This window comes from Geotrypetes seraphini, chromosome 1, assembly GCF_902459505.1.
Source record: "Geotrypetes seraphini chromosome 1, aGeoSer1.1, whole genome shotgun sequence".
NCBI classification, from domain to species: domain Eukaryota; kingdom Metazoa; phylum Chordata; class Amphibia; order Gymnophiona; family Dermophiidae; genus Geotrypetes; species Geotrypetes seraphini.
Window position 1 is genome coordinate 338,917,438 of NC_047084.1, and position 17,826 is coordinate 338,935,263.

Below are 17,826 nucleotides of genomic sequence, written 5' to 3' on the forward strand. Positions count from 1 at the left end.
GGCCCTCATTCAGGGGGATGATCACATGGTACTCCAGCTGTTCAAACCCTCTGCTAAGTCAAAGCTGGACTTCCAGGAGGCCCCATCTGCTCCATGCTCTAACCTGAGCAGAGTGAGAACCCAATTCTCTTTTTCCCTGGTATCCTGATATGAGAACATTGGGATGTTCCTGAAAGATCATTAAAGGTAGCCAAAACAATGGATCAGCTGTATCTGATGGCACAGGCGTGTCGACAGAGATTCATTTAGCCTAAGGTAGATTCCTTAGTAGTGCAGGTAACCAAATGCATGTCCCTGCCAAGTGAGGGAGGCATGGTATTAAAGGATGTGCAGGATCGCAGAGTGGAACTGATCCATAAGACAGTTTGAGGTGCTGGGCTTGGGAATCAAAGTAGCCTCTTTTGTGTCACGTAATTGTCACACCAGGTTGCATGGGCTTACGCTGTCAGAAAGCAAGCCTTTGCCCGGGCTCCTATTAACAGGGATGGATTATGTGACCAATGCTCTCTACCATATCAGAATCATGAGCAAATTCTCAGCTTATTCTATCTCAGCTCGAAGAACGCTCTGAATCAGGCAATGGGTGGGAGATTCTACCTCCAAAGCTATGGTCAGCAAACTTCCTTTCAAGGGACAAATGTTCAGGAGGCTGGACAATCTTACAGCCAGCATGTCAGATCGTCAGCCAAAGTTTCTACCTGACAGCAGATTGTGAACATTGAGAGGCTCCAGGTAGTCTTAATTTTTGATGCTCCAGACACTTTTGACAGTACTCATGGGGAGTCTCATCTCAGATTTTCAGGACCTAGACAGAACCAAGCCTCCTCTTCTTGTCCTGCTTCAGCCTCCAAGAAAGTACAATAATGCCAGGACCGGAGCCATTCCCCTGAAGAGAGGGCGATTGCTCTCGGAGTATGTGGAAGCCTGAGTGCAGATCTCGTCAGACTGCTGGGTACTGGAAATCATTCAGAGCGGTTACAAGCTTAAATTCGCCCAGCTCTGAGCAGACTGGTTTGTGGACTTCCCAAAGGGGTGCCCGCAGAAGGCAAACAAGATCTCAGCTACATTTCAGAGACTGGTAGATATTCAGGCCATAGAGCCCATGCCCGCTGAAGATTTGGGTTCAGCAAATACTCCATATACTTCAAACAGTGCACCAGAAAGGCGATTGGAGACACATTCTGGATCTCATGCATGTAAATACGACACAGAGTTCTGCACTTTCGTGTGGAAACGGTGCGGTCAGTCATCACAGTGGTGGCTCTGGAGGGAATTTCTGGCTTCTCTGGATTTGACGGAAGCCTATCTGCATATTCCCTTCTTTCGGGAGCACAGGAATTTCCTGAGATTTCATGTCCTGGAGAATTATTACCAGTTCTCAGCACTTCCTTTGGTTTGGCAACAGTGTTACCAAGGTGAATGGTGGTGGTTGCGCATCTCCACAGGGACAGGATTGCAAGTGCATCCATACCTGGATGACTGATTGATCCGGGCTCCATTGTTCTTGGAAGGAGAACAAGTAGTGGCTCAGGTGGTCTGGGTCTTGCAAATTCTGGGTTGGATAGTGAATTTTTGAAAAAGCCAACTGGTCCTATCCCAATCTCTGGAATACCTGGGAGTCGTCTTCAACACAGCAAAAGGTCTTGTCTATCTTCTAGAGGCTTACAGACAGAAGCTTTGTAGCCATATAATGTTTTCCAAGCCAGCTCCCTCCACGTGACACAACCCCAAGTACTAGGCTCCATGGCAGCCACAATAGACATGGTCCCATGGGTGAAGACTCACTTGTGTCTTTTCCAAAAAAACTCTGCTGTGGTGTTGGTTGCCACAGTCTGACTCCCTGCAGATGATCCTGCCGTGGACTTCGGAATCCTGTGCCAGTATGAGCTGGGGGTTCTGCCCACTGGTGTTATCAATGAGCATGCCTCTCAGAACATCTTTGTTGGGAGCTCATTGCTATGAATGCCCAATCCAGGGGCCATTGGTCAGCCTCCCAAAGGAAGTGGTTTCTCCAGCTTCTGTAGCACCATTCAAATGGCTCAAAGCGTTAATCTGTTGATCAGAGTCTGGAGGGACTACAGCGGTGGAGTATGTCAACAAGGAGGCACTAAGAGTGTGCAGCTGAGTCTTGAGGCCCGCTTAATATTCAGGTGAGCAGAGTTCACCTTCGGGCTTTTGCAGTGGCGCATGTAGCAGGGATGGACAATGTTCAGGCCAATTACCTCAGCATGCAGACACTGGATCTGGGAGAAAGGATATTGGCTGTCAGTCTTCTAGTCCATTGTTCTTCGCTGGAGTCGCCCAACATTCGATCTGATTGCAACAGTGAGAAACAGGAAGGTGTACCGCTTCTTTAAAGATCTGAGCCCAGAACCACAAGTCTGGACGCTCTGGTCCAGCCATGGCCAAAGAACAAGCTCTTGTACATGTTTCCTCTGCGGCCAATAATAGGGGGATACTCCACAGAATTGCAGTCCATCTGGGGATAGCCATTTTCATGGCACCAGATTGGCCATACAGACCATGGTATGCAGATCTAGTGGATCTGCAGAGGGGCACAGGTCTCAGACTGTGGGTATAGCCAGACCTTCTTTCTTAGGGGCCAGTGGTCATAGAAGATCCAGATTGCTTTGCACTTAAGGCATGGCTCTTGGGCGTGCAATATTTAGTGTTCAAAGGATACTCTGAGGTTGTTATTGCTACTCTCCTCAGAGCCACAAAGCCTATGATGATCTCTGCTTACGCTGAGGCTTAGGAGACATTTCAGCTCTGGTGCATTCTTTTCTCTGATCTCTGTGTTTGCTTTCCTCCAAGCTGGCCTTGACAAGGGTCTTGCCGTGGCATTGCTCAGAGTCCCAAGTGGCAGGACTCTCTTGTTTTAGGGTACAAGAGCATAAAGCTTCCTTGGTGTCTCATCCGGTCATGCAAGATTTCAGAAAGGGGCACTAATGCTCATACCACTGATAAAACAACTGTTTCTATCGTGGAACCTTAATGTGGTATTGCTCAGCCTCAGTCAGGTTCCATTCAAGCCTCTTAAGGAGGTGTCTTTGATAGATCTTGCAATCAAAACTGCTTTCATTGTGGTCATTATGTCAGCGAGAAGAGTCTTGGAACTACAGGCACTGTTGTGCAGAGAGCCCTTCCTCAAGATCACGGAGACGGGAGTTTCTAGGTGTACAGTTTCAGCCTTCCATGTCAGTCAAGAAGTAAGATTGCCAGCATTCCAGCACACAGGGTCAAAGAAGAAAGACCAGATTCTGAAAAAGCTGGATGTGATGAGAGTCCTCTTAGGATACCTAAGAGGTTAGTAATGAGTTTTTACTTTCTGACCATCTTTCTGTACTCACCATTTAGGCTCAATACAGCAGACCAGCATCCAAGGCCACCATTTCCAGATGGATCTGCATGGCCATTTCATCTGCATATAATGCCCATGTACAGCTGTCACCAGTCTCCTTGAATGCACATTTGACTAGAAGCATGGCTACATTGTGGGCAGAAAATTGGCGATTTTGCCTGAAGAAATTTGTAGGGCAGTATCCTGGTCCACTCTACATATGTTCTCCAAGTTTTACAGAGTGGATGTGGCTGCAAGGGAGGACACTGCTTTTGGGTTCTCAGTGTTACGAGCAGGTGCTAAGGTCCATAGAAACATAGAAGATGACGGCAGAAAAGGGCTATAGCCCATCAAGTCTGCCCACCCTACTGACCTATCCTCTTAAGTCTATACCTGGCGACCGATATTCTAGTTTGACCCTCGTAGGGATCCCACATAGGTATCCCATTTATTCTTAAAGTCCAGCACGCTGCTGGCCTCGATCACCTGCGCTGGAAGCTCATTCCAACGATCAACCACTCTTTCTGTGAAGAAATACTTCCTGATGTCGCCATGAAATTTCCCGCCTCTGAGTTTGAGCGGATGCCCTCTAGTGGCAGAGGGTCCCCTGAGAAAGAAGATATCATCTTCCACCTCGATACGTCCTGTGATGTATTTAAATGTCTCAATCATGTCTCCCCTCTCCCTACGTTCTTCTAGAGTGTAGAGCTGTAGTTTGTTTAGTCTCTCCTCGTACGAGAGACCTTTGAGCCCCGAGATCCTCCTGGTGGCCATCCGTTGAACCGACTCGATTCTAAGCACATCTTTACGGTAATGTGGTCTCCAGAATTGTACACAGTATTCCAGATGAGGTCTCACCATGGTTCTGTACAATGGCATTATGACTTCAGGCTTCTTGCTGACAAAGCTTCTACTGATACATCCCATCATCTGCCTTGCTTTAGATGAAGCCTTCTCCACTTGATTGGCAGTTTTCATGTCTGCACTGATGATTACTCCTAGGTCTCGTTCCGCCGAAGTACTAGTTAAAGTTTCTCCATTCAAGGTGTAATTTCTGCACGGATTACCGCTATCGAGGTGCATAACCTTACATTTCCCAGCGTTGAAGCCCAGCTGCCAGGTCGAGGACCATCTTTCTAATGTAAGCAGGTCCTGTGCCATACTATCCTGTAAATTACATTCACTTACTATATTGCATAGTTTAGCGTCGTCGGCGAATAATGTTTTTACCCTGAAGCCCCTGAGTCAGATCCCCTATGAATATGTTGAATAGAAGTGGGCCCAGGACTGAACCCTGCGGTACTCCACTGGTCACCACCGATGTTTTAGAGAGGGTACCGTTAACCATTACCCTTTGAAGTCTTCCATTTAGCCAATCATTGACCCAAGTAGTTAGTGTTTCTCCTAACCCCATTGATTTCATTTTGCTCAACAGCCTGCGGTGAGGGACGCTATCAAATGCTTTACTGAAATCCAGGTACACGATGTCCATAGACTCTCCCAAGTCTAGTTTCCTTGTCACCCAGTCAAAGAAGCTGATGAGATTGGATTGGCAGGACCTACCCTTGGTGAATCCATGTTGATTGGGATCCCGTAGATTCCCCTCATACAGGATCGTGTCTAATTTGTGTTTAATTAAAGTTTCCATGAGTTTACACACTATTGATGTGAGACTCACCGGTCTGTAATTCGCAGCCTCTGCCCTGCAACCCTTTTTGTGCAGAGGAATGACGTTGGCTGTTTTCCAGTCCAAGGGTACTCTCCCCATGCTTAGGGAGAGATTGAAGAGTGCGGCTAGCGGTATCGCCAGGACATCGCACAACTCTTTGAGCACTCTTGGGTGCAGATTGTCTGGTCCCATGGCTTTATTTACCTTTAGTCCTGACAGTTCGCTGTAAACTTCACCTGGTGTGAACTCAAAATTCCGAAACGGGTCGTCCGCACTTGACTTAGCCTCTAACTGAGGACCGTGTCCTGGTGCCTCACAAGTGAAGACCGAGCAGAAGTATTCGTTCAGTAGTTCTGCTTTATCTGAATCTGCTTCCACGTAATTCCCATCCGGTTTGCTAAGGCGTACTATCCCGTCTGTGTTCTTTTTCCTATCACTAATATACCTGAAGAAGGATTTGTCCCCCTTCTTAATATTCTTTGCTAGAGTTTCTTCCACACAAAGTTTGGCCTCCCTAGTTGCTGTTTTGACTGCTGTAGATCTGGTCCTATATTCCATGATAGCTTCTCTTGTTTCCGTACGTTTGTAGGAAAGAAATGCTTTTTTCTTCTCCTTAACAAGGTGCAAGATCTCTGCGGTGAACCATTGGGGTTTATTGTTTCTTTTTCGTTTATTTACTGATTTTATGAAGCAGCTAGTTGCTTCATGTATGGTCGATTTCAGTGTTAACCACTTAGCTTCTACATCATCGGTCTCCGCTTGGTCCTGCAGCGTCCGATGGACGAAATCTCCCATATGTGTGAAATCTGTGCCGCGGAAATTGAGTACCTTTGTTTTCGTGTTTGATCTAGGGAAGCCTTTCCTAAGGTTGAACCATACTATGTTGTGGTCGCTGGAGGCTAGCGTATCTCCTACTGAGACCTCTGAGACGCTTTCCCCATTGGTGAGTACCAGGTCGAGGATCGCCCGGGCCCTAGTGGGCTCCATTACCATTTGTTTGAGACGGGCTCCCTTTATGGAGTTTAATAGCCTCCTACTAGTGCTAGTTGTCGCTGAAAGTGTGCTCCAGTCTGCATCAGTCATATTGAAGTCCCCAAGTAGTACAATGTCTCCCCTTAGAGTGATATTCTCAATGTCTTCAATTAAGTCTGTGTAAATGTCATCCAGTTGTCTAGGGGGTCTGTATACCACACCTAGATACAGGTATTTTTCTCTGCCTCTTGCCAAATTTACCCAGAGGGATTCCCCTGTGTATTTGACATCTGTAATCCTGGTGGTTTTGATGTCCTCTTTAATATATATAATGCTACCCCACCACCTAACCTGCCCTCTCTGTCCCGTCGAAGTAAGTTGTAACCCGGTATAGCCATATCCCACCCATGAGAGTCCGTTAGCCAAGTTTCGGATATCGCCGCCACGTCTAGGTCAGCATTCCTTATTTCAGTCTCTAATTCTAGAAGTTTATTACCTAAACTGTGTGCATTAACATACATAGCCCTCCACTCTTTATGTTTACTAAATCCCTTTGATACTTTTTCTTTTTCTACCTGAGTCGGTGTGACCCCTAGAGAACTGTTTGCAGTGTGGGTACTTACCTTGGAGCTTTGACTCATCTCATCAGGATAGTTCCTTACTGCGCTGGTATGTGAGTGGGTACCCTCCCCCGACTTACCTAGTTTAAAGCCCTGCGAAGCAGGCGGGCTAGTCGGTGTCCGAAGACATACTTACCTCTACTGGTCAGATGGAGTCCGTCTGGTCCCTGAAGTCCCTGTAGCGCCTCTCCATGGTTCAGGAATCCGAAGTTCATATCCCGGCACCATCCCTGTAGCCACTCGTTAGTCCTCAGGATACGCTCGTCCCTGGCTCTCCCCTTGCCTCTAACTGGGAGGATAGAGGAGAAGACCACCTGCGCTCCGGTCTGCTTCAGTCTCTCGCCCAGGGCTCTAAAGTCTCTGGTGATGTTCTCCGGGGTGTTCCTTGCAGTGTCGTTTGTCCCCACATGGAAGAGAAGCATGGGAAAGTTGTCCTGGGGTTTGAGTAGTCTATCAAGACAGGTGGTGACATCCCGTACTCTGGCTCCAGGCAGACAGCAGACCTCCCTCGAATCCATATCCGGTCTGCAAATTGGTCCCTCGGTGCCCCTCAGCATGGAGTCCCCAATAACTATTACTCTGTGCTTCTTCGTAGGGGGTTGGTCAGTTGTTCCTGGAGATGGAGCTGTGAGTTGGGCCCGCTCCTGTTCCTCATCAGTAGGTCCTTCCTGAAGAATCTGGAATCTGTTCCTCAGGGTCCCAACCTAAATTTATGGGACTACTTTTGTACGTCCCTATAGTCCACAATTACTTACCTGTTGCACTAGAAAGAGATTAGGTTCTTACCTTGCTAATATATTTTCTAGTATATAGGTGTGTCATTCTGGAGCCCTGCCCTGTCAATTATTTCCTACGCCTATCGGCTGCTTCAGTCAGAAAGTTCAAATCCAAACTGAAATTTTTGAATATCAGTCAGACCTCTAGGGTTTGAAGATAGTCTGTTATAAAATATTGGGGAAATGTTCAAGCTCCATAAAGTTTTCTGATTAGGATATGTTTTTCCAATATTTTGATTGTTCATTTACCTTATTAACATGTTATACTTTTCAGAACAGAACAGAACTTTATTTCGGGGAGTCTCCCCATACTCTTCCTTTTCATGTTTTAATAAATATATAGGGCTATCGTCTGCTTTGGTACAAACTGAAGAGGAGCAGCAGAACCCTCTGGTGAAGGAGTTGAAAAGTTGGAGTGGATTCTTTCTGCACGGCTCACGAACATGGGGAGAATACCCTACAGTCCAGACTGACACACCTATCTACTAGAAAAAATATTAGCAAGGTAAGAGTCCCTACAAGTCTTGACTGCTCAGCTTTTGCTGTTATGCAGTACCAAGTCAGTCCACGTGCTTCCCTTTTCACTTAGAGTGTTACAAAGATGAAACAGAGCATTGGGACATGCCATTATGTCCCAAGGGGACAAAGGTGTTGACAAAATTGTATCCCATGGCTTCAGAATTTCAGCAATTGTTTACATCACCTAAGGTGGATTCGCTGGTAGCAGAGGTTACTAAATGAACTTCGCTGCTTAGTGAAGGCATGATTCTGAAGGATACACAGGATTGCAGAGTGGTTTTGGTCCTCAAAAGACAATTTGAGGTGCTAACTTTAGGCCTTAAGTTAGCGACCACAGCATCCTTTGTGGTGCGAGCTTGCCACAAATACTAAGCTAGAATCCAGGCGTGGATGAGGCAGTTTGCCCCCCTGTCCTAGTGGGGATGAATTATGTGGCAGACGCTATCTACAATATGCTCAGAATTATGAGTAAAATCTCAGCTTATACAGTCTCCATCCACAAAATGCTCTGGATCAGGCAGTGGGCAGGTGATTCAGCATCTAAAGCTACTTTGAGCAGACACCCCTTTAAGGGGCAAATGCTCTTTGGCAAAGGACTGGACATCTTGATAAGTGTAATGGACTATCATCCTAAATCCTTACCATGAGGATCAAACAATTCCAATCGTGGTTCCTTTAGTGGTTGCAGAGGACTGCGTTATGGGTCTACGGGATCCTTGTCTGAAAGGTCCTATAGAGGATTTAGATAGAGGTTTGGTAGCTCCAGGAGATGCCAGACATTCCAACTTGCCTTCAATTCTAAAAATTCACAATGATGCTAGGTAAGCCTTCGAGTCCCCCTGCCCCCGTATAGGAGTGAGGCTTTCGGTGTTCTGGGAGACTTGGGCACAGATTTCTTCAGATCAGTGGGTGCTGGACATAATTCGAGAGGGCTACAAGCTTGAAGTTTATTGCTCACTTTGGGATCTCTTCTTGTATCTCCAGCAGGAAGATCAGAGAAGGCTGCCAAGGTCAGAGGAACAGTACACTAAGGCTGTTATAAATTGGATCCCCACGTTAATACTGCTGGGTAGTATTTTCTAAATAAAGTGTCCCAAAATGATGAACCATTCAACAAAAACAGGCGGCACTTATGATCATAAATATACTTTATAAGTTTACAAGAGTTGCTCAGAACCATTAGTTGGTGTAGAAATCACAAACGGAAAAAAACCCTTTAAGTGTATTTCAATATGTTTATCATTGCTCCATCTCTAATTTATATAAAGTTATTTCAAATGATTTTAGCACTGGCTTCTAAATGTTAACTATTTCTGAATTAGTAATAAGTATTCATAGAAAAAGTATTTTTCATAAATTCTTAGAATATGAACTTCAACTTAGCTCATTTCTGAATCAAAGCGGTAGTAGAAGTTGTCTCACTGTGGCAGGGTCTTGCGCGTTTCATATTCTAAGAATTTATGAAAAATACTTTTTCTATGAATACTTATTACTAATTCAGAAATAGTTAACGTCTAGAAACCAGTGCTAAAATCATTTGAAATAACTTTATATAAATTAGAGATGGAGCAATGACAGACATATTGAAATATACTTAAAGGGGTTTTTTTCTTTGTTTGTGATTTCTACACCAACTAATGGTTCTGAGCTCCTCTTGTAAACTTATAAAGTATATTTATGATCATAAGTGCCCCCTGTTTTTGTTGAATGTTATAAATTGGAGCCATAGAGTCAGTTCCAGGCTCAGACTCATGTATTTCATCATGCCCAAGAAAGACTCAGATGATTGGAGGCTAAGCCTAAATCTCAAGGCGGTGAATACAGCATTGAAAATTCCAAGATTGTGGATGAGATCAGTCATTGCTTCTTTGGCTCTGGGCAAATTTTTGGCCTCACTGAATCTGATAGTCTTACTTGCATATTCCCAGATCACAGAAATTTCTTGGTTTTCATGTGCTAGGGAAGCACTTTCAGTTTGCGATGCTTTCGGGTTGACCACTACTCTGTGCACCTTCACCAAAGTAATGGTGGTGTCAGCAGTTCACCTGCATAAGGCAGGAATCCAGGTTCATCCTTACTTAGATGATTGACTGATTAGAGCACCGTCCTTGCTGGACTGCTGCTAAGCAGTTGCTCAGGTAGTCCAGCTCTTACAGGTTCAGAAAGAGCCACCTGGAACAAATTCAGTGTCTGGAGTATCAGGGAATCCTTTTCAGCATGGCAGAGGGTTGAGCGTTTCTTCCAGAGCCATGCAAACTGAAGCTCAGATGCCAGGTCTTAAACATCTTGGTGAAGCCAGCTTCTATGACTTGGCATTACCTGCAGTTTTTGGGGTCCATGATTCCAAGGGCAAAAACACACATGCATCCCTTACAGAGCTCACTGCTGGCATGTTGGTCTCCTCAGTCGGACTCACTCCATAAGGAGTTAGCCTGAATGATAGAGGCACGATAGAACTTAAAATGGTGGCTCCAGCTGGAGTTGTTATCCAGGGGCCTTCCATAGAGTCGTGGGTGATATTAACAATGGATACCAGTTTCTGTGGCTGGGGTCGTCATTGTGAGGGTCACCCATTACAAGGCTGATAATTGCCATTGCAGAGAACATGGCCCATCTACAGACTGGAGTAGAGCCATTCGGTTAGCTCTCTGCTATCATATTACAGGCCCTCATTAAGGCTCCATACTCATGGATCTGACTATGAAGACAGTATGTTTGGTCACAATCACTTCAGCTAGGAGGGTGTCCAAACTGCATGCATTCTCATGCAGAGCCTTTCTTCAGATTCACGGAAGCAAGAGTATCTTTGTGTACCATGCCTTCCTTTCTGCCGAAGGTGGTTTTGGCATGCCATGTTAATCAGGAAGTGAGGTTACCTGCGTTTCAGCCCATGGGCAAAAAGAAACAGGATAAGGTTTTAAGGTTGTTGAATGTGTGGAGGGTGCTTCTCCACTATCTTGAGGTGACAAATGATTTTAGGCTTTCAACTCTAATGGTCAGGGAAGACCAGCCTCCAAGGCTTCTATGTCCTGATGGATTTACATGGCGATCTTCTTGGCGTACATTGGCTGTGGTAAACAACCGCCAGTCACCTTGAAAATTCGCTCTTCCAGTAATGTGGCTGCTTCTTGGGACAGTCCAGGGCAGTGCTGGCTGATGAACTTTGCAGGGTCCACTTTTCATATCTTTACGAAGTTTTACAGAGTGGATGTGTCAGCACAAGCAGAAATGGCCTTTGGGTCCTAGGTGCTTGTTGCAGCTAATCTGTCCTGCCCTAGGCTCAAGGGACTGCTCTGTTTTGTCCCATCCATAAGAACATAAGAATTGCTATACTGGGACAGACCGAAGGTCCATCAAGCCCAGTAACCTGTTTCCAACAGTGGCCAACCCAGTTCCCAAGTACCTATCTAGATTCCAAGTAGCAAAACAGATTCTATGCTGCTTATCCTAGGAATAAGCAGTGGATTTCCCCAAGCCATCTCAATAATGGCCTATGGACTTCTCTTTTAGGAAATTATCCAAACCTTTTTTAAACCCCACTATGCTAACTGATTTCACCACATTCTCCAGCAATGAATTCCAGAGTTTAATTACATGTTGTGTGAAGAAATATTTTCTCCAATTTGTTTAAAATGTACTGCTGCTTAGTTTCATCGCATGTCCCCTAGTCCTAGTATTATTGGAAAGATTGAACAAGCAATTCACATCTACCCTTTCCACTCCACTCATTATTTTATCACCCCTGAGCCATCTCATCTTCAAGCTGAAGTTGATCCATCTCTTTTATCATTTTGTTGCCCTTCTCTAACTCCGCTATATATTTTTTTGAGATACAGCAACCAGAAATGCATATCGTATTCGAGGTGTGGTCATACCATAGAGCGATACAAGGGCATTATAACATTTTCATCTTTGTTTTCCATTCCTTTTCTGATAATTCCTAACATTCTATTTGCTTTCTTAACAGCCGCCGCACATTGAGCTCAAGGTTTCAACGTATCCTCAACAGTGACACCTAGATCCCTTTCCTGGGCAGTGACTCCTAACATAGAACCCAGCATACCATAGCTATAGTTCGGGTCCCTCTTTCCCACATACATCACTTTGCACTTGCTCACATTAAACATCATCTACCATTTTGACTTCCAGTCCACAAGGTCCTCTTGCAATTTTCATAATCTTCTTGGGATTTAACAACTTTAAACAATTTTGTGTTTCAGCAAATTTAATTATCTCTAGGTGATTGATAAATGTGTTAAAAAGCAGCGGTCCCAGCACAGACCCCTAGGGAACCCCACTATTTATTATAAATATTATACAGGACTAAGAGAGAACCAATCTGATAACTCCACAATTACCTCTCTTGTTTAATTCTTAATGTGTCTCTATTTAATCGAAACAGCGATGAATGCTCTTCTCTTCAACTTCTCTCAGCTTTATGACTTAATCGCTTATTTGAATCCTCTAGAGTTAATGATTAAATAGTTGAAACAGTGTTTGAGATTGTACCAGGATTATGACTTTCCTGGATCTTTAAAAGAAACCAATAGTATCAAGTACTGCATTGTCTAAAACTTAAGTATTGGTGAAATATTTTTGACTGTTTTTGTCTTACTACAGCCAATTATGTTTCGTGGTGAAGTGCGCCTTAATGTTGAAGAGAAGAAGACAAGAGCAGCTCGTGAGAGAGAGACCAGAGGGGGAGATGACCGCAGGGATATTCGGCGCAATGATAGAGGTCCTGGGGGTCCCCGTGGAATAGTGGGTGGTGGAATGATGCGAGATCGTGATGGAAGAGGACCTCCACCCAGAGGTGGCATGGCACAGAAGCTGGGCTCTGGAAGAGGAACAGGGCAGATGGAAGGCCGTTTCTCAGGACGTCGCTGAGGGGGGAAAAAAGAGGCCACTGTGGTCTTAGCAGTGGTGCATTATTTGTCGTGTTTGCATTCTTGTTAATTTTTTTGGCTTTGGAATGTGACACAGCCTTTTTTGATCATTTCTTTGATGTGAAAAGCATCCTTACTTTGGTTACAAGTTTAAATGAGGTGAACACACTTTCCCTGGTTTCAGAACAGGATTCACTCCCTTAATTTATAAATCTAGACTTGAAGAATTAAGGCCTGAGAAATGACCATTATCTGAAACACTGCGAAAAAGACTACATACCCGATTGAATTCAGGTCATTTTAGACAAAACCCTCTGCTGCACATTTTGTATTAAAGTGTTAATGTTTCTGCATATTATTGTGGAAACAAAAGTGTTGCAATTTGTGCAATTTGAGAATCTTGCCTTCTTTTTCCTTTCAGAACTCTTGGCTCAATCCCCTCCTTCACACAAACTTGTGTTTATGCACTCATCTAAATGCACTAATTGGTACTCTGAACTCATTTACATTGACATCTGCAGTAAGAGGCAAGGGATTAATAGAAAATTCTTTGCCCTCTTCCAGATGGAGAATAGCTCGCAAAATGATGCAGGCATCTGATTTGCTTGCAGTGACTGATGGCACACACAGAAATCTTACTTACAGATATATCCCAGAAGAACCCAGATCTAGTTCTGAACTAAAAATATGATCCAGAACATCAAGTTATGGTCCTGAGTACTACACACAGTTTTGGTAGTCCATATTTTCAGTTTCTCTACCTTCCCCTCTGCAATACAGGGATGGCTGGCTGCTCAGCACACTTTTTTCTTTTTTCCTTTAAGTGAAAATTGTTCTTTGTGTTTGAGTTTTCTGGTAATGTGATACGCACGATGGTGCCTTCTATTAATACATCATTCCAGTCTTGCTGGTGATTTTTGTATAGTGAATGGGTTGCTGTGCTGCAGAGCTAAACCGTTAAAGAATCATTGAAAAAGATGTATAAAAATTGCAGTATCTTTACATCAGTAAAAGTTGTTAGAATTTATGTATTCACCTTGATTCCAAGATAACAACTCTATCAACTTTGTATTCATGAAGGGAGAAGAGATCGCTAAAAGGGGCTAGCTAGTAAGGAAGGCTTCTGAACAGTAGCTTTTTTTTTTTTTTTTACTTGGCACAAATGCACATTTAGATGAAAGTGGCATCTTTCCAGTTCGAGTCCTTGAAGTATTTTTGCATTTTTATTAACTTTAAAAGTACTTGAGCATAGGCTTCTAAGACGAGGATACTGCAATTTCAGAGAACAGCAGCTCCAAGTGTTTGCTTTTTCCAGTTTCCACTACACAATTTTTAAACTTTGTTTTGCACAGTTCTTAGAGAACCAGTGTCTGTGCCCCTACATTTTGGGGTTAAAGGGTAGAAGAGCTGTATCTTTTTTGTTGTTGTAACTCTTTAATTTGCAGAGGTTTGCCATATCCGGATGACTGCTTTCTTTAGAAGCTACTTTCCAGTAAACTGAAAGTAATGTAGCAAGTACTGTCCAACTCAGTGCTGTAGAGCTCAAGTATTGAGCCATGTTGCATCACAAGGAACAAGTGTGACCACTTAAAGCTGCTGCTGTAAGCGTGGAAGACCTCATTTTCCTGCAAGTAATAGCAAAAATGCGCTTGATATAGTAGCAAGTTGTTCCTGAATAATGCAACTATTGGCTGAACTTCTCATGAACTGGCAAATGTTGCACAAGTTTGATCTACTTGGCAAAATAAGATTTTGCATTTTGTTTTACTTGGTCTTCCTTGTTAAGTCTTGCACTATTTCATACATTTGAGACAGATTTTTCGTAATTTTCCATCTTGCCTTTTTTTGTGAAAAAGTTTATTTTTACATTTTTCAGATCTGTTATTTGGAAGTATTGTACTTGAAGACCCTCCCACAGAATACAATCTTGGACTGGTTTCTAACCTTCATTCCACTTGCTCTTCAGAAAGCATTTTGCCAGCAGTTCTCCTGGTGCATTTTTTTTTTCTTTTTTCTTTCTTTATTTTGCTGTTAACATTGTCATCATCTGAACTGTTATGGCAAATGGCACCAGGATTGATCACAAATTTAAATATAATAGCAGATTAGAAGAGCTTCAGAGTTAAGCTTTTTGGCTTACCACTTATTTAATTGCCATGAATAAACATTGGAACATTATACAGAGAAGTTTACGTGGTGATTGTTCACCTATTTTACTATGGACTTTAAGTGTACTTGTCCCTGTCTTTCTTCTTCAGTAAACGTACCTCATAAAACAAACCAACAGGTTTTGCCACCATTGATAGTTGTTAATTTGATGGCGGTAGTCTATCATTGCGACCCTTTTGACACAATTGGCTTACCATCTTGGCTTTAGTAGGTGTAGAGGACAATGGTTTACCATCTTTATTGCTGTAATGTGTTAAGCATTATGTGCTAGTAGAATCTAGTCACTTATTGCAGGTGGGAAATATATTTTTTACTTTACAAGTTTCCATTTTGAATGTGTTTGACTGAACATATAATAATAAACTACTGATGTCTGCAGCATTTATCACTGTCCCTAATTCTCTTCATGAAATTCTGGTAGTATGAAATCCTGCCATGTGACTGTTTCTTTTATTTTTAATTGCTGTTTTAAAAATATGCAAAATATTCAAAGCCATTTGTTCTGAAATATAATTTACTTACCTTTAATTGTTAATAGGAGCTTGTCTAATCAAATAAGGTTGACGAAGTTGGAATGTTCTTTGTTAGATTGTGAAGGCATGTCACAATGCCTTTCATAGCCATTTTTAAAAATTTAATTTACTGTCAGTATCTGGAATTTGCTGATGAATTGCTGCTTAATACAAGAAAACTGTTTTAGTGACCAAATATCTTTTTGAGCTAATGTGTTAAGATCACACATGTCACATCATCTGGTAATTGGTAGAGCTGACAACACAATGGTGATTTTGACATTTACAGATCTTGTCAAAAAGGTTTGTACAGTGGTTTCAGAAAATGAGTATTTTAGACTTTAAAGGCAAAGTAAATGAGTTTTTGACCAATTTTTCAAAATAATTGGTCACCTCAACTGATTTTGAGAATTTGGTTCTTAATAAAACTTATTTTGGATACCTGTATGTATGAGTTTGTACTAACAAATTTCTCTGCATGTGTGATACTTCTGAGTGATTCAGAGTTTAAGTAATCAAAGTTACCCCCTCTTTTACTAACACATAGTGTGGGTTTTAGCGCCGGCAGAGATGGTAACTGCTCCAAAGTTCATCGGACTTCTATGAGTGTTAGAGAAGTTACCGCCACTGCCGGCGCTAAAACCTAAGCTACGCGTTTGTAAAAGAGGGGGTTAAGTTCTTTAAGCTTTTTTTAAGATTAAAGCAAAAACCTTAATTTTGTCAAATTGTGTGAACACACTTAAGATTGAATTGGAAATTTTGACTTGAATATTTTGGTACAGTACAGTGAATGAAATGGTAGTCTTTAGGTATAGCTCGATATGTATTCTGACCACTTAAGTTTAACCCTAATGTTGGAAACTCAGGAAAAATTAAAAATGTCAGATGGATTAATTCAGAAGTTTGTAGTGTATTTTCAGATTCTCCTATTTAGTATAATTAGATTTTAATTTCCATATTCTTATCTTTAGTATTAAGAATTGTAGTTTGTAACCTTTAACCAATGCTTTTTTCCTAGGAAAAAGGTATTTGTTTTCATGCAGAGCCAACCTTAAGGGAGTGTGATTTTTTTTTTTTATTTGTTTGTTTTTTGGTGGGGGTTTAAAAAAAAAAAAAAAAAAATATATATATATATATATATATATATTTTGGGAGGAAGTAACCAGGGCTGCTTTATTTGTCAGCACAGTATATATAGCCATGTGACCCAGAATAGCTTTATTTGGAATATGGCTACCTCTGAATCTGAGGGTTACAAGTTTGAGACTTGTTGATTCACCAAGGTGGAGGTTAGGGGAGAAGCTGGGAAGTTTCAAGCAGCACACCTGTAGTATGATATTTGAAATGTAGTGGGGTGGATAGTACATTTTGGAAATAAAAGAAAAAAGGTGCTTGTACTATGTACTGGCAGAAAAAAAGCCCTGCCTTTAACACAGAATTCTGTTACGGCCCTTCCGGATTTCATTCGCTAGGTATTCAATCCCAACCCGTAGTCTGTCTAGGTGTTGTAGAAATTCACATCTTTCCTGAACATGTGCTCCACCCCCTTAGCCTGAGAGCTATTAAATAGTCAGTTACAATTTTTGCAAGCAGTCCATTCAAAAGTCTTTTGCAGTTGCTCTGCTTGTTTATCATTTTTTTGCTTAAAGTTCATTACTCGGCTTCAGTGCCTTGAGGTCCCTCCCCGGTGGTCCTCTGTTAGAGAAAAGAATGCAGTCCTGCAGTGCCAGACTGCATCTTCACAGAGAAGCTCTGGTGGATCTGTAGAGCCAGCCTGCTGGGTGCCACCTTCTTGAAGTACCCGGGCTCCCTTCCCATGGAGTCTGCTGGTGGTGACACTGCCGCAGATTTCTAGCGCAGGCTGTGTGCATCTGGAGTAAAACCCACCCAGGTTTCAAGGTGCAGGATGCCTTTCCTGCCCCGACCGCGTGGCAAAAGATCCATGGGGGTGGAGGTTGTAGTCTGTCTCTGGCCAGCTGGCAGTCTGAAGATCTTCCATTCTGTGCATTTGGAGCTGTTTTCTGAGGCAGAAAGTCCTTTTTCTCCACTCTGCTGCTTTAAAAAAGCTGACAGGCAAAGGCACTAGAGACTGAGTACCTCCATTATTTCCTGTGGGAACTTTGGGGATGGCTTGTGGATCGATTTAAACTTCGTTTCTGTGGGTAGGGTCAAGTCCCCCACCCCCCACGACCCCAAATCACTGTTTTATTTTCAGGTTTTGTTTTTATTTTTGCTGTTTTTGGTGTGAATTCATGACAGCAACCATCTTGGATTTTAAAATTGATCTTTTTTTCTAACTTTTATTTCTGCCTCAAAACCTCTCAATTTGACTCAAAATCGATTGGATGGACTCCCCAGCCCCT

General features: G+C 42.9%; 1 protein-coding gene across 3 annotated transcripts in view; it reads left to right on the forward strand.

Moving 5' to 3' along the window:
- Positions 1-15,910, forward strand: part of G3BP2 (G3BP stress granule assembly factor 2) — a 156,276-nt gene extending 140,366 nt beyond the window's left edge. For all 3 annotated transcript variants that reach the window (XM_033960415.1, XM_033960433.1, XM_033960424.1), the window contains one exon: positions 12,517-15,910. In XM_033960415.1, coding sequence (XP_033816306.1) covers positions 12,517-12,783 — 267 coding nt within the window. In that variant the 3' untranslated portion in view covers positions 12,784-15,910. The remainder of the gene's footprint in view (positions 1-12,516) is intronic.
- Positions 15,911-17,826: the final 1,916 nt, after the last annotated feature.